At 45.2% G+C, this 17,270-nt stretch overlaps 2 protein-coding genes across 2 annotated transcripts; both read left to right on the top strand.

The window, feature by feature from the left end:
• The first annotated feature begins 4,522 nt into the window (after window positions 1-4,522).
• LOC101764877 lies at window positions 4,523-5,164 on the top strand. Its single transcript, XM_004966582.3, has one exon. The coding sequence runs from the start codon at window positions 4,686-4,688 to the stop codon at window positions 5,037-5,039; it is 354 nt and encodes a 117-aa protein (XP_004966639.1). The 5' UTR covers window positions 4,523-4,685; the 3' UTR covers window positions 5,040-5,164.
• Window positions 5,165-5,280: 116 nt separating this feature from the next.
• Window positions 5,281-6,504, top strand: LOC101764469. The gene is made up of 2 exons (XM_022826170.1): window positions 5,281-5,872; window positions 5,978-6,504. Exons 1-2 carry the CDS (start codon window positions 5,619-5,621, stop codon window positions 6,096-6,098), a joined length of 375 nt encoding a protein of 124 aa, XP_022681905.1. The 5' UTR covers window positions 5,281-5,618; the 3' UTR covers window positions 6,099-6,504.
• The last annotated feature ends 10,766 nt before the right edge of the window (window positions 6,505-17,270 follow it).

Here is a 17,270-nt window from a genome sequence, read left to right as displayed (position 1 = left end):
CCTACACTGAACTACTATAAAACTGAACATTCATCCAACGTGTTAATACTAGATGTCTTTTCGTCCGTACTAACACGCGGTCGTCACGCACAGTACCATCGGAGTCCTTGTAGTACCGGTTTGGAGCCTCAGCGGGTACTAAATAGCGACATGAGGACTAGGTGGCCAACGGCTAGATTCCCCTGGAAGCTATTTAGTACCGGCTGGTAATTTCAGCCGATACTAAATGGTGTTCACGCACGTGTGTACTGGCCGTTAGCTTCAGCCAGTACTAAGTGTCACAAGTTAGTACCGGCTAGAGCCACCAACCGGTATTAACGTACAAACTATAAAATATGCTCCTTCTTCCTCCCCGAGCTCGAGCTCAACCATTTGACCAAGAGCTCGGGCTTCTTCACTCCCATGACGATCTAGGAGAGGTGTTGCCCATTTATCCCACGATTTGAAAGGATTTCACTCTTCCAACTATTCTAAAAGTTAGGAACTTCATCCTCCCTCCTCTCATAATTAGTATTCTATGTTTTATGCTTTATAGATAGAGAAATTTGTGATTTTTTAGAGGATGAATGGAGAGTTTTTGAATTTATACATGCATGTAGAATGTAGAATTTTTACGTCTGTTCGATATTGAGAAATTCATATTGGATGTTGACAAATATGTGCTGTGTTAATTACTTTTGTTGCTTTACATAAATAACATAAGTACAATGTTGAAAAAAATAATCAACTAATTTTGTTGCTTTACATAAATAACATAGTTGAGCTCAATGATTCGGGACAGAGGGAGTTGCTGCTGAAATTCCCCACAAATTTGTTGGGATTTAATTTGCTCATCAAAAGTGGTCCATATAAAAGCATATATAAAAGGTCAGCAATATTTTTTAGAAAGTATTTTTTTACATTTGTTGTTTTACAAATGGAGAAGTAAATTAAAAACTTTCTGCGGATGGATCGGCAATGGATGTATGACGATCGGTGCTCCATGCCGTTCATTAATGGCCTAAACACTTTTTCTCGAAGCGGCAGAGGCCAATAAGTTGCCGAAGGGTTTTATGTAGATACTACTGTTGTGAGTTCATCCACAGCTTTGTATGTCCTAAGAAAATTACGGCCCAAGAATATAAAGTAAGTAAACACAATTCATAACTTTTTCACTACACATATATTGCTTTAAAATGATTATGTTAATTTGCACGTGACAGATTTCTGAAATGAGAGACGAACTTATCACCCTAGAATGACTCAGGGCAATCAGGAACAACTATGTGGATTCCTTTCGAAGGAGGTCGTAAATCCAAAGGGAGAATTTTATTATGATGCAACAAGTGTGGGTCAACTTCATCCAATCAGGGACTCGGATGACGACGCATAGTGCATATTTGGAATACTTGTAATTTTTGAAGTGTATATAATGTATCACTAGATCAATAATATATATATATATATATATATATATATATATATATATTAGCATAATATGACTACTATACGCAAACAAATATTGTACACGAATATGAATACGAATTAAAATGAAAGGAAAACAAAAGAAGAAAAGGAACAACCATTTAGTACCGGTGAGTAAAACCAACCAGTACTAAACTATCTTCCAAAACAGCGCAAAGTGGCTCACGGTTTAGTACCGGTTGGTACTACCGACCGGTACTAAATGGTGAGCGGTATCGGTCAGGCGCTCGATACTAAAGAGCTTACTGAGGTCGATCGTCCGATGGTGTTGTGTGCCCTCAACAACGAGTACGATGCCGTGATCATAACCATGAAACCAACGACCGGCGCATGAGTGGGGTTGGGGCCGCCCGTGACGGGAACATCGCAGTGAGCAGCGTTGATAGCGCCGACTCAGCAGGAGCAGCGCTGGGGGTGCCCTACATGACCTGTGTACGCGGCCACAGCGGAGGTGCAATTCAGACGCCGAGGCCCAGCCTGGCCAGAAGAGAATGGCCATCGCCCCGTCCGGATCCACGAACGCGACCGAGGCTGCTTCACCGTCGCCCCACTCTCCATGGCGTTCGCGTGGAAGCTGGATTGAAAAAATCCTACTAGAACATAAAGTCGCCTTCATAGGAGCCTCCGGTAACGATCACGAGCCACGACGTCTCAATCAGTGAAAGGGCGATCCACCCAACAAAAAGGAGAAGAACCATGCGCGAGACTAAACATGCGAGAAACGCAGCGGACGATGGTGCCACAACCCATCTTAGTTGCCCTCTTTATCCCTCGGTTAGTTGTTTTTCCGCTCTTTCGAGTCGTGATATAGGCTGAGGCGAGTGGTCGGTGATCTTTTTGCCGCCAGGTAGTCGTCCCCTCTTTAGGGGTTTCTTATTTTTTTTATCCTGTTTTCTCTTCTTCTGATAAAAATTCGGCAATTCTTTAGAAAAGAAACTATTCTTCCGTTAAGAAAATTTGCAGCAAATTAAAGGAACGCATAATTTAAAATTACTACCATGAAATGAGTTCTGCAAATTCACACGGGAACGGAGATGAATCTAACATGAGTATAACCGCGTGTTTCCTCTTCCTCCTAAAGTCTGCGTCGCCGTGGATCACCATCGTCTTCCGATCTATCCACAGGTGGCGGGGCGAGCCAGGCGACACGTGCCCACCGAACGACGCCATGACTAACCGCGCCCACCCGCCCGCCCGCCAAATGCGCGTTGCAGCGACGGCGATCTATAGAGCGGTGGCCATAGGAAACGGGTACGTGTACGTCTCTTCCACGGCTGCCCCGGCCTCCTGCCGCTTTCTTCGCGCCGAAATAGAGCGTCTCACACCCAGGGTCTGGATCATCTGCACGCGTCTCACGGGTCACGGCGGCCTTGGCAAATGCACTTTACACCGACGGCGTTTCTGAAAAAAAATAAAAACTGCAAGCCTTTTCGATATGGTATCAAATTAAAGTACCAACATTTGTTTGTTTTTCCTTTTTGAAAACGATGTACGTGGCATGCAAGTCTCCTTGCATTGGCGTCGTCTTTTGGAAATTACACCACCAGACTAGGGGGACGACGTTGCCGCGGGCATCGTTCGCGGCCGTCAGCTACGCGGCGCTCCTGCTATGCTCTTGGTGTGCCTCCGCTCGATCCTGCGATCCCGCGCGCGCCGCGGCTTGGCTGCTCACGACGATGGTCGCGTCGAGGGTGGCGCCTGCCGTGGCAGTTTGTCTAAAATGCACAATACTTGCAAGAATAATTGGCACACTGATTAATATACGGTAATGACTTACACAGGACCGGCCGTATTTTGGTCGATTGAAACGGCCGGCCCGTGTTATACGTTCTTCTCCCCTAGCTCCGGTAATAGCACCGACGAGTCTTAGGATTCGGGGTTCCAAGTTTAGTGTTGAGGGTTAGGATTACCTGTGGCCTGCAGGCTTAGAGAAGGTTTCGGGGCGGCTCGTCGGCTGGCGGTGGAGACGGTGGCGATGGATCCGGCGGCCCGTCATCGGAGATGGGCAGGGCGGCGGCGAAAGCGGGGGTGATGGCCTATCGGCGTAGAAGGAGGAGGGAGGACGAAGGATGAAGGAGGGAGGACGGTAGGGGCGGAGGCTTGACGGCAGGCCTTGCCGGCGCCAGGGACGGCGCTGGCGAGGCGGAGGGCGAGCAGGGCCGTGGTGTCGAGGGGGGAGGAGGCATGGAAGTGGAGGCCGACAGATAAAAATACGGCCTGCTGTATAATTAGTCACATCCTTAATATATACGTAGTATACCTCAATCCTATCATATTATAATGAACATATCAAAGCACATATATATGACTACATGCCAACTCATCCAACTTGAGTAAATATAAATGTCACCAATATTTCACAAAACATTTGGCGAGAACAGTGGCGCTGTTTCGAACTTAAGGACGCCTTGTGCGTCAGTATGGGAGAAAGTCACGTGAGTTTGAACTGCCTCCAGCCCCTACACGTGTCATCGCCAACACTCTTTGTTTCTCAAACATGTAGTAGATCTACTTAACTAACTAACATGAGGTAAGCTAGGGCCATGGAAAGCTTTTAGCAACTTCCCTCAACCTCAACTACTGCATGAAATAAATGGATGGCACAGTCACACGCACCCACGACGGCACGAGTGTATAATATCGCGGAGAGGAGACAGCGACCGCGCCATCGATCTCACTAGCAATTTGAGCTTTCAAGGCCCAGATTTTTGTGGGCCAGTGAGGCCCGTAAGCTTGGAGATAAAACTCGGCCTACCGACTGAATGTTAGAGGCAGGCCCAATTGCGAAGCTTCCGTGAAGAAACGCGAGAGTCTCTGCAACGCTGTTTCGCCGCCCAAAAGATCTTCAGAGGTCCGTCTGACTACTGAAGTGCAGGCGCGCGCGTGTCGGCAACGAGTTGTTGACGCTGCTGTTCTCTCGAGACTTCACCAATGTCGGCTGATCAATGTCGGTAAAAGCTTCTATGTTGATCGAGAATGCTAGGCTGTACATTGCAAGGCTCTATTAGCTGCTGTAGTTACAGTCGGTAATGACCTTGCTATGTCGGCGTAAAAATTCTACAAATAGCTACTCCTGCGCTAGCTAGTCTGCAACAACTCGGCCCGGGTGGCGCGTGTCTCCTCTGAGATTTTTGTACTCCGAAACCCTGGTAATAGTAAGTACATCTTTGTTGTCCAAAGCTGGTTCCAACTTCCAACAGCAGGTCCCACTACTACTACTCATGGACGGGCAGCAGCGTTCGGCGGCGCTAACGTTGATAGCCTCCGCCGTGCTGGCGTGCAACTCGGGGCTCGCCATCTACAACTCCTGGGGCGACGCGGCCTCCGTGGCGTTCGTGCTCGTCGCCGACGCCACGCTCCTGCTGCTCTTTCTCTGCCTCCGCGAGCTCGAGCGCGCGGCCCGTGGCGGGGCGGCGGGCAGGGGCAGGAGCAGGATCAAGGGAGCCGTGTGGGCGCTGTCCACGCTGCTCACGGCGATGTTCGCGTCGAGGGTGGCGCCGCTCGTGGGCGCGGCTGTGTGGCTCATGGCCGTCGCCACGGCCGCCGGGGGGTTCTGGGCCTTGTTCCTGAATTGAACCTCCCTTGTTCGCAGTTAGAGCTCAGAAGCCGTATGCATCTGCCTCTGTAGGAATATCCTCTTTCTATAGATTCGATTTGTTGTGAGCAAGCCAGCTAGCTACTGTGTGTTTGTGCATAAGAATTGCATTGCTTTCACCACGTTTTTTTCTTCTTCCCTTGCATTCATACTAGCTATCCCGTAGCAAAAAGAAGAAAGAAAAAAACGTCTTAGTCCCGTACCAACAAAGAAGCAAATTTTGACGTTGAAGCCCACAGGGCTAAGGCTAGACGGCCCAGAGGCTGCCGTGTCGTGGCCGTGGCCCAGTATAAAGCGTGTCAGCCCTCCTGTCTCCATTTGTATCATTGTATGCCGGTGCGTGGACGGAAATTAGGGGCGGGGATCATTGTATCAGTGCGTAGTGCGTTTTATTTCTGTCTTTCTGAGCTCCCTCTCGCTCGGCCGGCAGCCGGCTATACAAACGGCGAGGTGCTCCACTTGACCCGACCGGGGACTTGGGATTTTCCCTTTCCCATTTGGCCATTTCCCACTAGTCTGCTGCCCTCAAACCACACCCATAAAGCACCTCTGCGCTGCCATGGCGGAAAATCGCAACCTCACGCCGACCTGGGTCACCACGGCCGGCTTCGGCTTCCTCACGCTCAACTCCGGCCTCGCCATCTACAGCGCTAGGGGCGACCCCGCCTCCGTCCTCTTCGTCGTCGGCTCGTACCTCGCCCTGCTCCTCCTCTTCCGCTGCCTCCGCGCCTACGAGCGCGCGCCGCCCGGGTCCCCGAAGAAGGAGCGGGCGAGGCGCGCCGTGTGGCCGCTCACCACGCTGCTCACGGCGGCGTTCTCATCTCCATGAGCTGGAGCTGGACATCCCATGGAGCGGCAAGTCGCGGCGCTAATGATCAGGCGCAAGGTCTAGGCTCTGTGCCCGCTGCTCACCGCGATGTTCGCGTGGAAGGTCGCCGGCGTCGTGCCGTGGCCTGTCACGATAGGCGTCTGGGGCGCGGCCGCTGCTACCTCTGCGGGTGGCTTTGTCCTCATGTTTGGTCAGCAGCGTCGCCTCTGACGAACACTTCATCTGCATGCAAGTAGTAAGATGCCCCTCGATTGATCGATAAGTATCTTGCTTGTTGTCTTGTTGCTGTATGAGCTAGCAGCATGATCTCGTCTCCAGTCTCCTGTTTGGTGAAGATTTAGGTACGTAAAGTATGTAGTGCGGAGTTATGGGCGATCCACAAGGTGCACGGAAGAGTAAGAGTACACGGATGGTGATGGAGACCGCGTCGGTCGAGCCAAGCGGGATAGAGGCGAGTTGAGCAGGCGGCCTGGGAGCCAGGAGCGAAAGACTTGGAGGTGTCGAAGGCTTGGCGGAGACTAGACACATGTCGACATTGGTGAGTGACGTCGGGTGCGGCGTGCATGAGGGTTTGACCGGTTTGGCCTCAAAACCGGGGATGAGTCACGCCTGCGGGGTGTGCAAGAGGGTTTGACCGGTTTGGCCTCAAAACCGGGGGACAAGTCCGGTGCGGCTGGACGGCGTCGAGTCGGAGGATGCGTGGCACCATCACGAAGCTTGCGTCGAGGCGAAGCGAAGTCATGAAGGCGCCAGGTCCGTTCGATGTATGAAGAAAAAGTTGGACGGTTTTATCCCTAGGGGGTTTGGAGTTGTATGTTTCATGTAAGGGCAACTTGGGAAATAGCCAGGTGTCTATATATATGAGATATGGCTCGTTGGGGCAGCCATCCCTTTGGTTGTTTTGGTGGGGGTTTTCTCATTTGTTTTGTGAGAGCCTTTGGTAGAGGGAGAGAGGGAGAGATGAGGGATCTTTGTGTTGATCTTTTTGCCATCCTAACATGGATTGTGCTTAGGAGTTGCTTGTAACCGAACATGGTGAAGAAATCCAAGAATCAATTTCATGCTCAATTGCTTCTCCTTCTCAAGAGCTGAAATTTATCTTTTTTTTCCTAATTTCGAAGCATTTTTGGGTAAATTTTTGGATCTCGTGATTGGTTGCGATTTGGGGTATTTTTCTTAGAGAAAATTGGTGCTAGGATATGTGCAAGAACATATAGGATGATCCCCTAGCAAATCCATGCACGAGCACCTTGAATTTTGAGATTTTCCAAAAATCCCCTTTCTTATGCCCTTCCCAAATCCTTTGAATCTGGTGACCAATTCTTGAACTTTTTGACTTGAGCCTTTGGGAATACCTTTGATATGTTGTTGTGAGTCTATGATTCAAATTTCGTGATTTTTGGAGGTCGTTTAATCGAGTTTTTGATTTTTTCACCTTCCTCACGAAGGCTGTTTTTGGAGTTCCGGAATATTCCGGAAATTTCCGAAGTTTTGGAATTCTCCGAAAGTTTTTTCGGAAATTTCAGAAAGTTCGGAATTTTCCGAAGGATTTTCCGAAATTTTTCGAACCTTAGTGTTGGCTTTCAAATTTTTTCTTCTGGCACTTGTTTGGGCTCCTTCTTACTTCCGCTAGTCTCAAGTTGAGTTTGTAGCATCATTCCTAGGTCCATTAGCTCGTGAATAGCTAAGTGGACTTAATTTTGCTAGAAGAGAGATTTGTGGTTTTGTTTGGGATTTTAGCCAAGGTGCTTTGGGAAAATTTGAATTGGCTCCCATTCATCCCCCTCTGGTCGCTTTTCCAGTCCTTCAATTGGTATCAGAGCTTGATTAAGGATCACACTACCTTAATCAGCTTTGTGATCCATTGGGTGATAAGATAAAGGAGCATTTTGCTTGCAGATTTGATTTTCCAGATTTGAGCTTGCTTTCGGCTAATCCTAACCGGTGCTTTGATCTATGGCACCAAGTTCTTCTTCTTTGTGTGCGTCTTTGTCCTCAGGTTTTGATGGAAGGGTGATTGCATCGGGGGATGAACACAAGTGGAGAAAGAAGTGTGGTAAGCTTAACAAGGATGATGAAGCGATGGCTTTGATGCGCCTTTTGATGAAACAGATGAATCAAGAAGATGATCTCCGACACAAGTTTTACAAGATGAGTAGAGGTAAACTCTCCCAAGGTATAATTGGTTTGTTCACTCGCTTTTGTGCTCTTGGCGAGATGATTGCTGAGCTTAAGAAGAATTTGGACATATCTAGACTTGATAATGTGAATGCTTCAACTTCATGCAAGTTTAGCTTACCTTTACCATACAAATCTTGTGATGTTTTGCACATTGAAAATGTGAAACTAAAAAGAGATGTTTATCTTGATGATAAGCAACTTGAATCTCATAGAAAATTACTTGACGAGCTCTCTATTGATTATGATAATTTAAAATCTGAAAATGAAATGTTGAAATCCAATACCTCTATGCCATGTAATTCCTGTATTGCTTTGAATAATGATATTGATAAGGCTAGAGATGAAATTGTTTTGTTAAAGTGCAATGCTTCTTTACCATGTGTTTCATGTGAGTCTTTACTTGCTGAAATTAATGAACTAAAATTGACTCACACCACATGTGTAGATCAACTTGAGAATGCTAGGGCTGAAATTTATGAAATGAAGTCTATACCCTGTAGCATGTGCATTTTGGTTCTTGATGATGATGCTTGCCTTACTTCTTGTGATAATCATGATATCGTGCTTGATGTGAATGACGATGTTTGTTCATGCGGTCTTATTTGCATATCATGCATTGAATTGGAAAAATGAAGTTTTGGCTTTGAAACAAATGCACGATGATATGAGTACCAAGTTGCTTGAGCACAATGAGATGAGTGCCAACCTTGAGAAAGAAAATGAACTCTTACGTACCACATATGCTAAGTGCATTAAAAAGGAGATGGATAATTTAAGAAATGCTCCATGTGGTACTTGTGATCGCCTCAAACATGAAAATGAGGTTTTAGCCACAAAATGCAAGAGTCTTTGTACTAAGTCTTTTGATAAGAGTCTTTGTACTAAGTATTTTGATTCTCGCAATTCTTGTCACTCCGATATTGGTGTTTTCAAAATTGTTTCTTCTCAACCGGAGTTGGCTTCTTCTATTGAGCGTGAGTCTTTGGATGGTAGTACTTGTGGTAGTGCTTTGGATAGCTCTTTTATAGCTACACCCTTGTTGCTTCTTCTGGTAGTGCCCAGACAATTCAAGTGGCAAGGGTACTTCTCACATTTTTGGAACTCATATTCCCAAACCGAAGTTCCATTGCACCTTTTGTAAGTAAGATGGGCATACCGTTGAGTTTTGCTTTTGCCATGTCAAGCACAAGCGACGTGTGCGTGCCAAAGCTTTTAGGAAGCCACGTAGCCTTTCCCATGACACGTGTGAACCTAATGTGGGCACCAAGTTAAATGGTGTTGTTGATACTTCTTGCTCTAAGTCCTAGGGACTTCTCACTTGAATGAGAATGATGATTCGTTCTCTCGGACCGTGCCTACAAAAAGGCCTTTGTACCATTGCTCTTATTGTGAGAAAGATGGGCATCAAGAGAGCTTTTGTTATTGTCGTGCAAGATAAATGCGGCGAACTCGTGCTTCTAGGCCTTTGGTTGTTCATAGCCCATCTCATGGCATGAGCACTTATGAGTCTAGTAAGAAGCCACATTTCATTAATGGGTTTTATGACTCCTTTTCTAGTGAGTTAGGTCATACTTGTGGACATGCTTCTAGTTATTCTTATGTTGGTCCACGACATGGTTTTCATGGTGCTTGTGTTGGTTCTTCTCTTAAGACCTCGGGGGATCATTGTCTTTTTGCTAGTGGTAGCACTCATTCTTCTTCTCGAGTGGCTCCTTTGAGGCATGGTTCCAAGGGTATTACAAAATCATCTCATTTGAACCGGCATTCGCATCATGCTAACCCACATGATAAGTTGAGTGCATCTTTTACCTGTGTGACTAAGTTTTGGATTCCCAAGTACATGCTTGCTAATCCTTTGGGATCCAAGACTCGGTCTTTATTGTTCCTTCATGTGTAGGTACGGGGATGCGGGTGGAGGACATGAGCTCGAAGGGACTTGATCTTTTGCTTGAAGTGATCAAGACTTGATGGTTCTCCACACCATTTGGATGTACACTTGTATTGTGAGTTTTTTTCCTTTCGTGTATACTACTCACTTGTGGACTCTTTTGCATGTTTTATACTTGTATCATGCTGTGAATATACCATGGTGGGCTAGCCACCTTTTCATGTTAGCATGTGTGATCTTCATGTATATCTTGTCATGCTAGCTTTGTAATATATATTGGTGGATAATCCACATGAACATCGTGCCATGCTTTAGCTTAGTCTTTGTATTGGGTATGACATATTGTTCATTTGGTATCATTTTAGCTTAGTATCTTTGTATAATCCTTTGCACCTTGTTGACATGTTTGCTTGCCCAATCTTTTATTCATAAATGTAGAATCATGTTGCAATGCTTTAATTCCTCTAATTGGTATCATCATTGCATTGCATGACATGAATTGAGCTTTATATTGCTTTTAGGCTTCCTTGTCTTTGGGTTGCATTTTCTCTTCTGTTTGATTGGAGTTAGAGCTTTTCTTTTACCCCTTCTATTTCTAGCTTTTCTTTGTTAGGTGTCTTTGGTTGAGGGGGAGTTCGGGTTCATTCGAGGGGGAGTTTGGACCAAGGAATTGTTTTGGTTTTTGATATCCGCTTTTGATCTTTTAATTGGTATCACATTTGATCTTTCAATTGGATTTCATTTTCTTCAAGTGATATCAATTTTTGATCCTTCAATTGGTATCTTTTCTATGGTACTCAATTGGGATCCTTGACGATTCTTCTTTTGCCACGGAGCTTTTCCTAGATTGGTTTGACTCCTCATGAGCCTTCTTGATTTGAGTCGAACCCCGTCTCTTTTAGCATCGCATTGCATTTGTACCATATTGCACCTTGTACACTTTGCACTAGATAAGCTTCCCCTATATATCATTAGCATTTTCTTATGCTATTTGTGAGCTAGTGCATTAGTTGGTGATTATGTAGCAATGTGCAGCATATGCTCTAGATGATATTGTCATATAACCATGTTGAGCTAAATGCTTTTGTGAATCAAATGTTAATTTTGAATAATGAATTCTGAAATGCTTATCACCCATGACTAGCTACCTGTTTATGCATTGCTCTTGCTTGAATGCTAGTTCCATGTTTAGCTTTTGCTTGGAATTCATATTCTTTTCAATTGGATCAAAGATCTAGGTATCATTGCAAATGTTTAGCCCATGATGCATTCCTTGGGGAAGCATGGCTTCTTTGTGTCACAAAGGCACTTCATGTAACTTGTTTAATGTGAATAATGAAAAATGATGATAAAAAAAATTCAATAATTGATCAAGTTATTGTGCTTAATGTTGATATCCTTGCTTGCTTAGTTGTTACATGCTGTCTACCAAAAGAATTAGGCACATGGTTTCAACAAGTCTTGACATGACTTGTGATGTATATGTGGGTGTTTGCAATGATCTCTTGTTGAGAATGTATCTTCTTTGTATGAGCTTTGATGGCCTAGTTTGCTTCTTGCTTGAATGATTCATGACTAGGTGCTTGCTCATGTGGTGATACTTTTATAAACTGCAAAACTTGACAACTTGCTTCGTTTTTTGCTTATACTATAATATCCTCTTGATGGTGATGCAATTGCTCTTTATGATCTACCAGCTTGTGCATTATCTCACTTATAGCCTTTGTAAGTGCTTTGTGTTATATTTGAGAAGCTTGGTAGGTTTTACATCCCATGGCATGCATTTTGCGCTCCCATGCATATCTTATGTTTGCATTTCAGGGGAAGTCTTGCATTTAATGAGGAGTTTTGCATTTGAGGGGGAGCATGCATTCTTTTGTTCTTGTGCATGCATTTCATTGTGGCATGTTTTCAGAGGGAGTGCATGTGTTCAGGGGGAGCTTGTGAGTTTTGTGCTCTCTTTTGCTCTTTTGCCGGTTGTGTTGAGCTGTTACCTCTTCTTGAGGAACTGACATTTGGTTTGAGCTTTTGATCATCACATGATTGGTGTTGAGCCCTATCTGCCTCTTCTTGAGGGATCTTGTGTTTTCGATCTTCACATGATTGGTGTTGAGCCCTTTCTGCCTCTTCTTGAGGGATCATGTGTTGTTTTGTCTCAGTTGTGTCGAGCCATTGCCCATGTCTTTGGGGACCGAGACTTTTCCAAGTTGATCTGGCCTTTGTGATGCTTTTCATGTCGAGTGACTTTAATCATAGTTTTTACTTGACTTTTGATCACTTGGATGAGATTTTTAGTTTTGGCCTTTCAAACCATTTCTTTATGCTTGAATGTTGTCAACACACTCATCAAGGGGGAGATTAAGAAAATCAAGTTGATATGAACCTTGATTTGATTGTGATGAGCGTTTGACAAATGTTGAAACGACTTTGATGGCATGTTGGGATTCATCAAGCTTTTGTGTCTCTTGATTGACTCTTCGGTTGTGTTTGTCCTTTGCGCTTTCTTTAAGAACCAAGAGTTTTTTATTTGGAGCTTGCATGATCCTTTCTCATATCAAGGGGCCTTGTGTTTGCTTTTACTTAGATTTTGGGCACTTGAATGAGTTCTCTTTTGCTTTCAAATCATCTTTTGTCAATGCACTTATCAAGGGGGAGATTGAGAGACCAAGTTGAGATGTGCCTTGATCTATTTGTGATGAGTGATTGACTAGATGATTTGAGGCTTTACCTGTTGAGTCCATATTTCATATGTGCATGTTTATGCTAATGGCTAACCGCATGTGTTGTGTTGTGTGCATTGTGTTGTGCTATTTGTGTAAACGATATGTTGTGTGTTGTGTCTCTTGGCTTGTGATGTGCAGGTGTAGGATGCGACATGGCGGTCGACAGCATGAGGTGAAGGTCAAGCGAAAGGTTCATGCTGATGTACTAGGATTGTGAAGGGTGGACACGAGTAAGCTTGGACCGAGAGACCTGAGGAGTCCGGACGGAGTCATGGGTGATCCACATGGTGCACGAAAGAGCAAGAGTACACGGACGGTGATGGAGACGACGTCGTTCAAGTCAAGCGGGATGGAGACGAGTCAAGTAGGCGGCTTGGGAGCCAGGAGCGAAAGACTTGGAGGTGTCAAAGGCTTGACAGAGGTTGGACACGCGTCGACATTGGTGAGTCACGTCGGGTGCGGCGTGCATGAGGGTTTGACCGGTTTGGCCTCAAAACCGGGGATGAGTCACGCCTGCGGGGTGTGCAAGAGGGTTTGATCGGTTTAGCCTCAAAACCGGGGGACAAGTCCGGTGCGGCTGGACGGCGTCGAGTCGGAGGTTGCGTGGCACCATCACGAAGCTTGCGTCGAGGCGAATCGAAGTCATGAAGGCGCCAGGTCCGTTGGATGTATAAAGAAAAAGTTGGACGGTTTTATCCCTAGGGGGTTTGGAGTTGTATGTTTCATGTAAGGGCAACTTGGGAAATAGCCAGGTGTCTATATATATGAGATATGGCTCGTTGGGGCAGCCATCCCTTTGGTTGTTTTGGGGAGGGTTTTCTCATTTGTTTTGTGAGAGCCTTTGGTAGAGGGAGAGAGGGAGAGAGGAGGGATTTTTGTGTTGATCTTTTTGCCATCCTAGCTTAGATTGTGCTTAGGAGTGGCTTGTAACCGGACATGGTGAAATAATCCAAGAATCAATTTCATACTCAATTGTTTCTCCTTCTCAAGATCTGAAATTTCTCCTTTTTTTCCTATTTTCAAAGCATTTTTGGGTGAATTTTTGGATCTCGCGATTGGCTGCGTTTTGGCATGTTTTTCTTGGAGCAAATCGGTGCTAGGATATACGCAAGAACATCTAGGATGATCCCCTAGCAAATCCATGCACGAGCACCTTGAATTTTGAGGTTTCCCAAAAATCCCCTTTCTTGTGCCCTTCCCAAATCCTTTGAATATGGTGTCAAATTCTTGGGCTTTTTGACTCGAGCATTTGGGAATACCGTTGGTATGTTGTTGTGAGTCTATGGTTCAAATTTCGTGATTTTTGAAGGTCGTTTGATCGAGTTTTTGATTTTTTCACCTTCCTCATGAAGGCTGTTTTTTAGTTCCGGAATATTCTGGCATATTCCGAAAATTTCTGAAGTTTCGGAATTCTCCGAAAGTTTTTGCGGAAATTTTTGAAAGTCTGAAATTTTTTGAAGGATTTTTCGGAATTTTCCAAACCTTTGTGTTGGTTTTCAAATTTCTTCTTCCGACACTTGTTTGGGCTCCTTCTTACTTCTGCTAGTCTCAAATTGAGTTTCTAGCATCATTCCTAGGTCCATTAGCTCGTGCATAGCTAAATGGACTTAACTTTGCTAGAAGAGAGGTTTGTGGATTGGTTTGGGATTTTAGCCGAGGTTCTTTGATAAAATTTGAATCGGCTCCCAATTACCCCCTCTGATCGCCTTTCCGGTCCTTCATCCAATAATGCATACACGGGATGCCATGGTACCTGTTTGTTTTCTTTAAAACAAATTGTATGGTACTTTAAGTCTCGGTTGATATTACCAATTGGGACTAAGGAGCCTCCTGTCGGTGGCCATCGGTGGTGCCCTTTTGACTCGGGAGTAAAGGCCCTTTTGGCCCCAGACAAAAACAACCGGGAAAAAAATGTTAGATGGAAGGTGAGTTCTCTACCAGTGTCACTCGGGGTAGACGAAGTGGTTTCTGGATCATACGTACCCAAAATTGAAGTTGCATGACCATGGAATCCAAAATGGGCGTTGATCTGAGCGACCATGACCAAGACTGGGGGCAGCAGATCGAAGCAATTCCTGCGGGCCATGGATTATTCCATTCCTGCATGCGTTTCCCACATGTTCTTCTTTCACTCTTAGCATGGACGTCGGTAGCCGGACCAGGATAATGAACACGAGACGACCTCTATCTCCCAGGTGTCTACGCTCGCGCCGCTGTCTTGAAATTCCCGACAGCCCTGAAGGTCAAGCCCTCAACAACAAATTGTTGGAGCCCAAAAGTGGTAGCAGTGCCGACCAAGCTGGACTGGCCAGTCAGACCGGTCTCTATGGGCGGTCTGACCGGTCTGGCCACTGTAGCCGGTCTGGCACGCACCCACCGGTCTGACCGGTGGCCCTGACCGATCAGACCGGCCACCCTACGTCTGAGGCGAATCTTAGAGTCCTAGTCGAATGGTAGTTGAAACAGGATTTCCTTGCGGGAAAAGATCTTCCACCCTATAAATATAAAGGGCCCTAGCCAATTGAGGGCTATCACCTAATCGTCAAATATATCTTTTTACACTTTTATCTCAAACCCTAGCTTTTCCAACTCCTTTGCTTTCCTCTAGCGTCCCAGCGGCATTTGAGAACGTTCTGAGTGGCCTGACCAATCTCAGAGCAACCCTAGGCTCGCCATCTCCGACGGGATCCCTCCCGAGGTGGTGAACGTAGGTTTTCGCGGTGCCCCTGCGAGGACCGGCCTAACCGGATCCCCTGACCGGTCTGACCGGCTAGGCACAGAAGCCCCGACGAGGTTATCTTTAGATCTACGTGCATTCTAGCGCACTCATGTGTTGGCCGTAAAAGGTGCCAACACATTTTGGCGACTCCACTGGGGAGGAAAGATCTAGTTTTACAACCATTACGGAGAACCCTAGCAAGATGAGATCTACTACGTAGATTGACAAGAACAATATCATCGAGGCTTCTGTGGAGGATCTCAGCGAGGAGGAGCAGCGGAACATCGCGGCGCTCCATGAATACGTCACGAAGCAATATCTAATGGGCGTCAATAAAGATCGCAAGTGCAAAGCAATGAGATCACAAGACTTCGAGATGCCTGCGATGAAGATGAAAAATAACATGATTGAGGAAGTGTCCAATGTAAGTAACTTCCCCCTCAATCAATCTGCTATCAATGAAGAATTGCAAAAGGCTTTTAAGGTTCAAAATCAGATTGCTACTTCTTTGATAGCTCGCATAGACCAACCTGCAGAAGGTAAATCTTTTGGATCTAGTAAAAATGATTCTTCTCAAGTTGATTCGTGTGGGGTTATGCATGCAAGTCCATCGGCAGATCTAGGGGTTACTCATGAAAACCCTAAGTGGGCATGCTATTTAACTTTTATGCAGGACAGACGCCGCCCTCGGTCCAACTAGCAAAGCCGAACACGGCTAAAGCGGTCAGACCGGTCCAGGCAGGCGATCTAACCGGTTAGGCCTCTCAGGACAGCCAGTTGGCAATTGTCCCTAAATCACCTGTACCGCTTGCTATTGTGCCTAGTTTGGTCGTTCCTAACCGTACTGGTGAGCTTGGAGTGCCTACACCCTCAATTAGCACAATAGCATACACGTCGCCCCCGATCCCTAATACCATTGTTGTTTCTAGGGGTATTTCAAATGATGTATTTTCTTATTTATATCGCATTCAGAATGGCAATCCACCCCGTGCGAATGTTGTGAATACATTAGCCCTAATGCAACAAGAGCCAACTCCTTATAGTGAGATCAGAAAATTTAAAGACAAAATGTTGTCTATGATACAAAGCAAATTTGGCATAGATGTAGGCAATTTGAAGTTGAATCAAAAACCATATCATGCTAACTTTTACTATGTCCCCTATCCTATCGGTTGGTGCATGCCCGATTTTGTCAAATTCAGTGGAGAAGATAACCGAACTACTTGGGAGCACATTAGTTAATATCTTGCTCAACTAGGTGAAGCTAGTTATTATAATGCTTTGAGAGTTCGTTTGTTTTCCTTATCATTAACTGGAACCACTTTCTCTTGGTATTCTTCTTTGGCTCCTGGCTCTATTGATTCATGGGATCAATTAGAGCAGAAATTTCATGATCACTTTTACACCGGGAATTTTCAATTAAAATTGACAGATTTAACATCGGTTAGGCAAGGCAAAGAGGAATCTATTTTTGATTACATAAAATGATTCAAAGAAACTAAAAACTGATGCTTTAATTTTTCACTTTCTGATGATGATTTAGTTGATCTTGCTCTTAAGGGTTTAAAATCATATATTAGGGATCAGTTAGAAGGTTTTTGAGCTTCATACTATATCACAAGTGCTCGTAAGGGCTTCAACAATGGAAATTAGGGTTGCTAAGGAAAATGATAGCTTTAAATCTCATCGGTCTAACATCCATGCTATTGAATATGATTCTGATAGTTTGAATGACGATGACAATGAAGTTTATGTTACTGAATTTGTTTGGCCCTCTAAAGCTAAATCATATTCTTGTGCGTCCCTTAAGCCGGCTCATAAGAGTTGGCAAGAAGAAGTGAAATTTACTTTTGATGTTTCCAAGTGCGATC

Source organism: Setaria italica, chromosome IV (assembly GCF_000263155.2).
Source record: "Setaria italica strain Yugu1 chromosome IV, Setaria_italica_v2.0, whole genome shotgun sequence".
NCBI lineage: Eukaryota > Viridiplantae > Streptophyta > Magnoliopsida > Poales > Poaceae > Setaria > Setaria italica.
This window is presented reverse-complemented; position numbering and strand designations above follow the sequence as displayed.

Bases quoted from the DNA above. Each gene is read 5' to 3' on its own strand.
- LOC101764469 (XM_022826170.1), top strand. From the start codon at position 5,619: ATGGCGGAAAATCGCAACCTCACGCCGACCTGGGTCACCACGGCCGGC. The intron at 5,873-5,977 runs GTTCTCATCTCC...GCTCACCGCGAT, and splicing joins ACCACGCTGCTCACGGCGGC to GTTCGCGTGGAAGGTCGCCG.
- LOC101764877 (XM_004966582.3), top strand. From the start codon at position 4,686: ATGGACGGGCAGCAGCGTTCGGCGGCGCTAACGTTGATAGCCTCCGCC.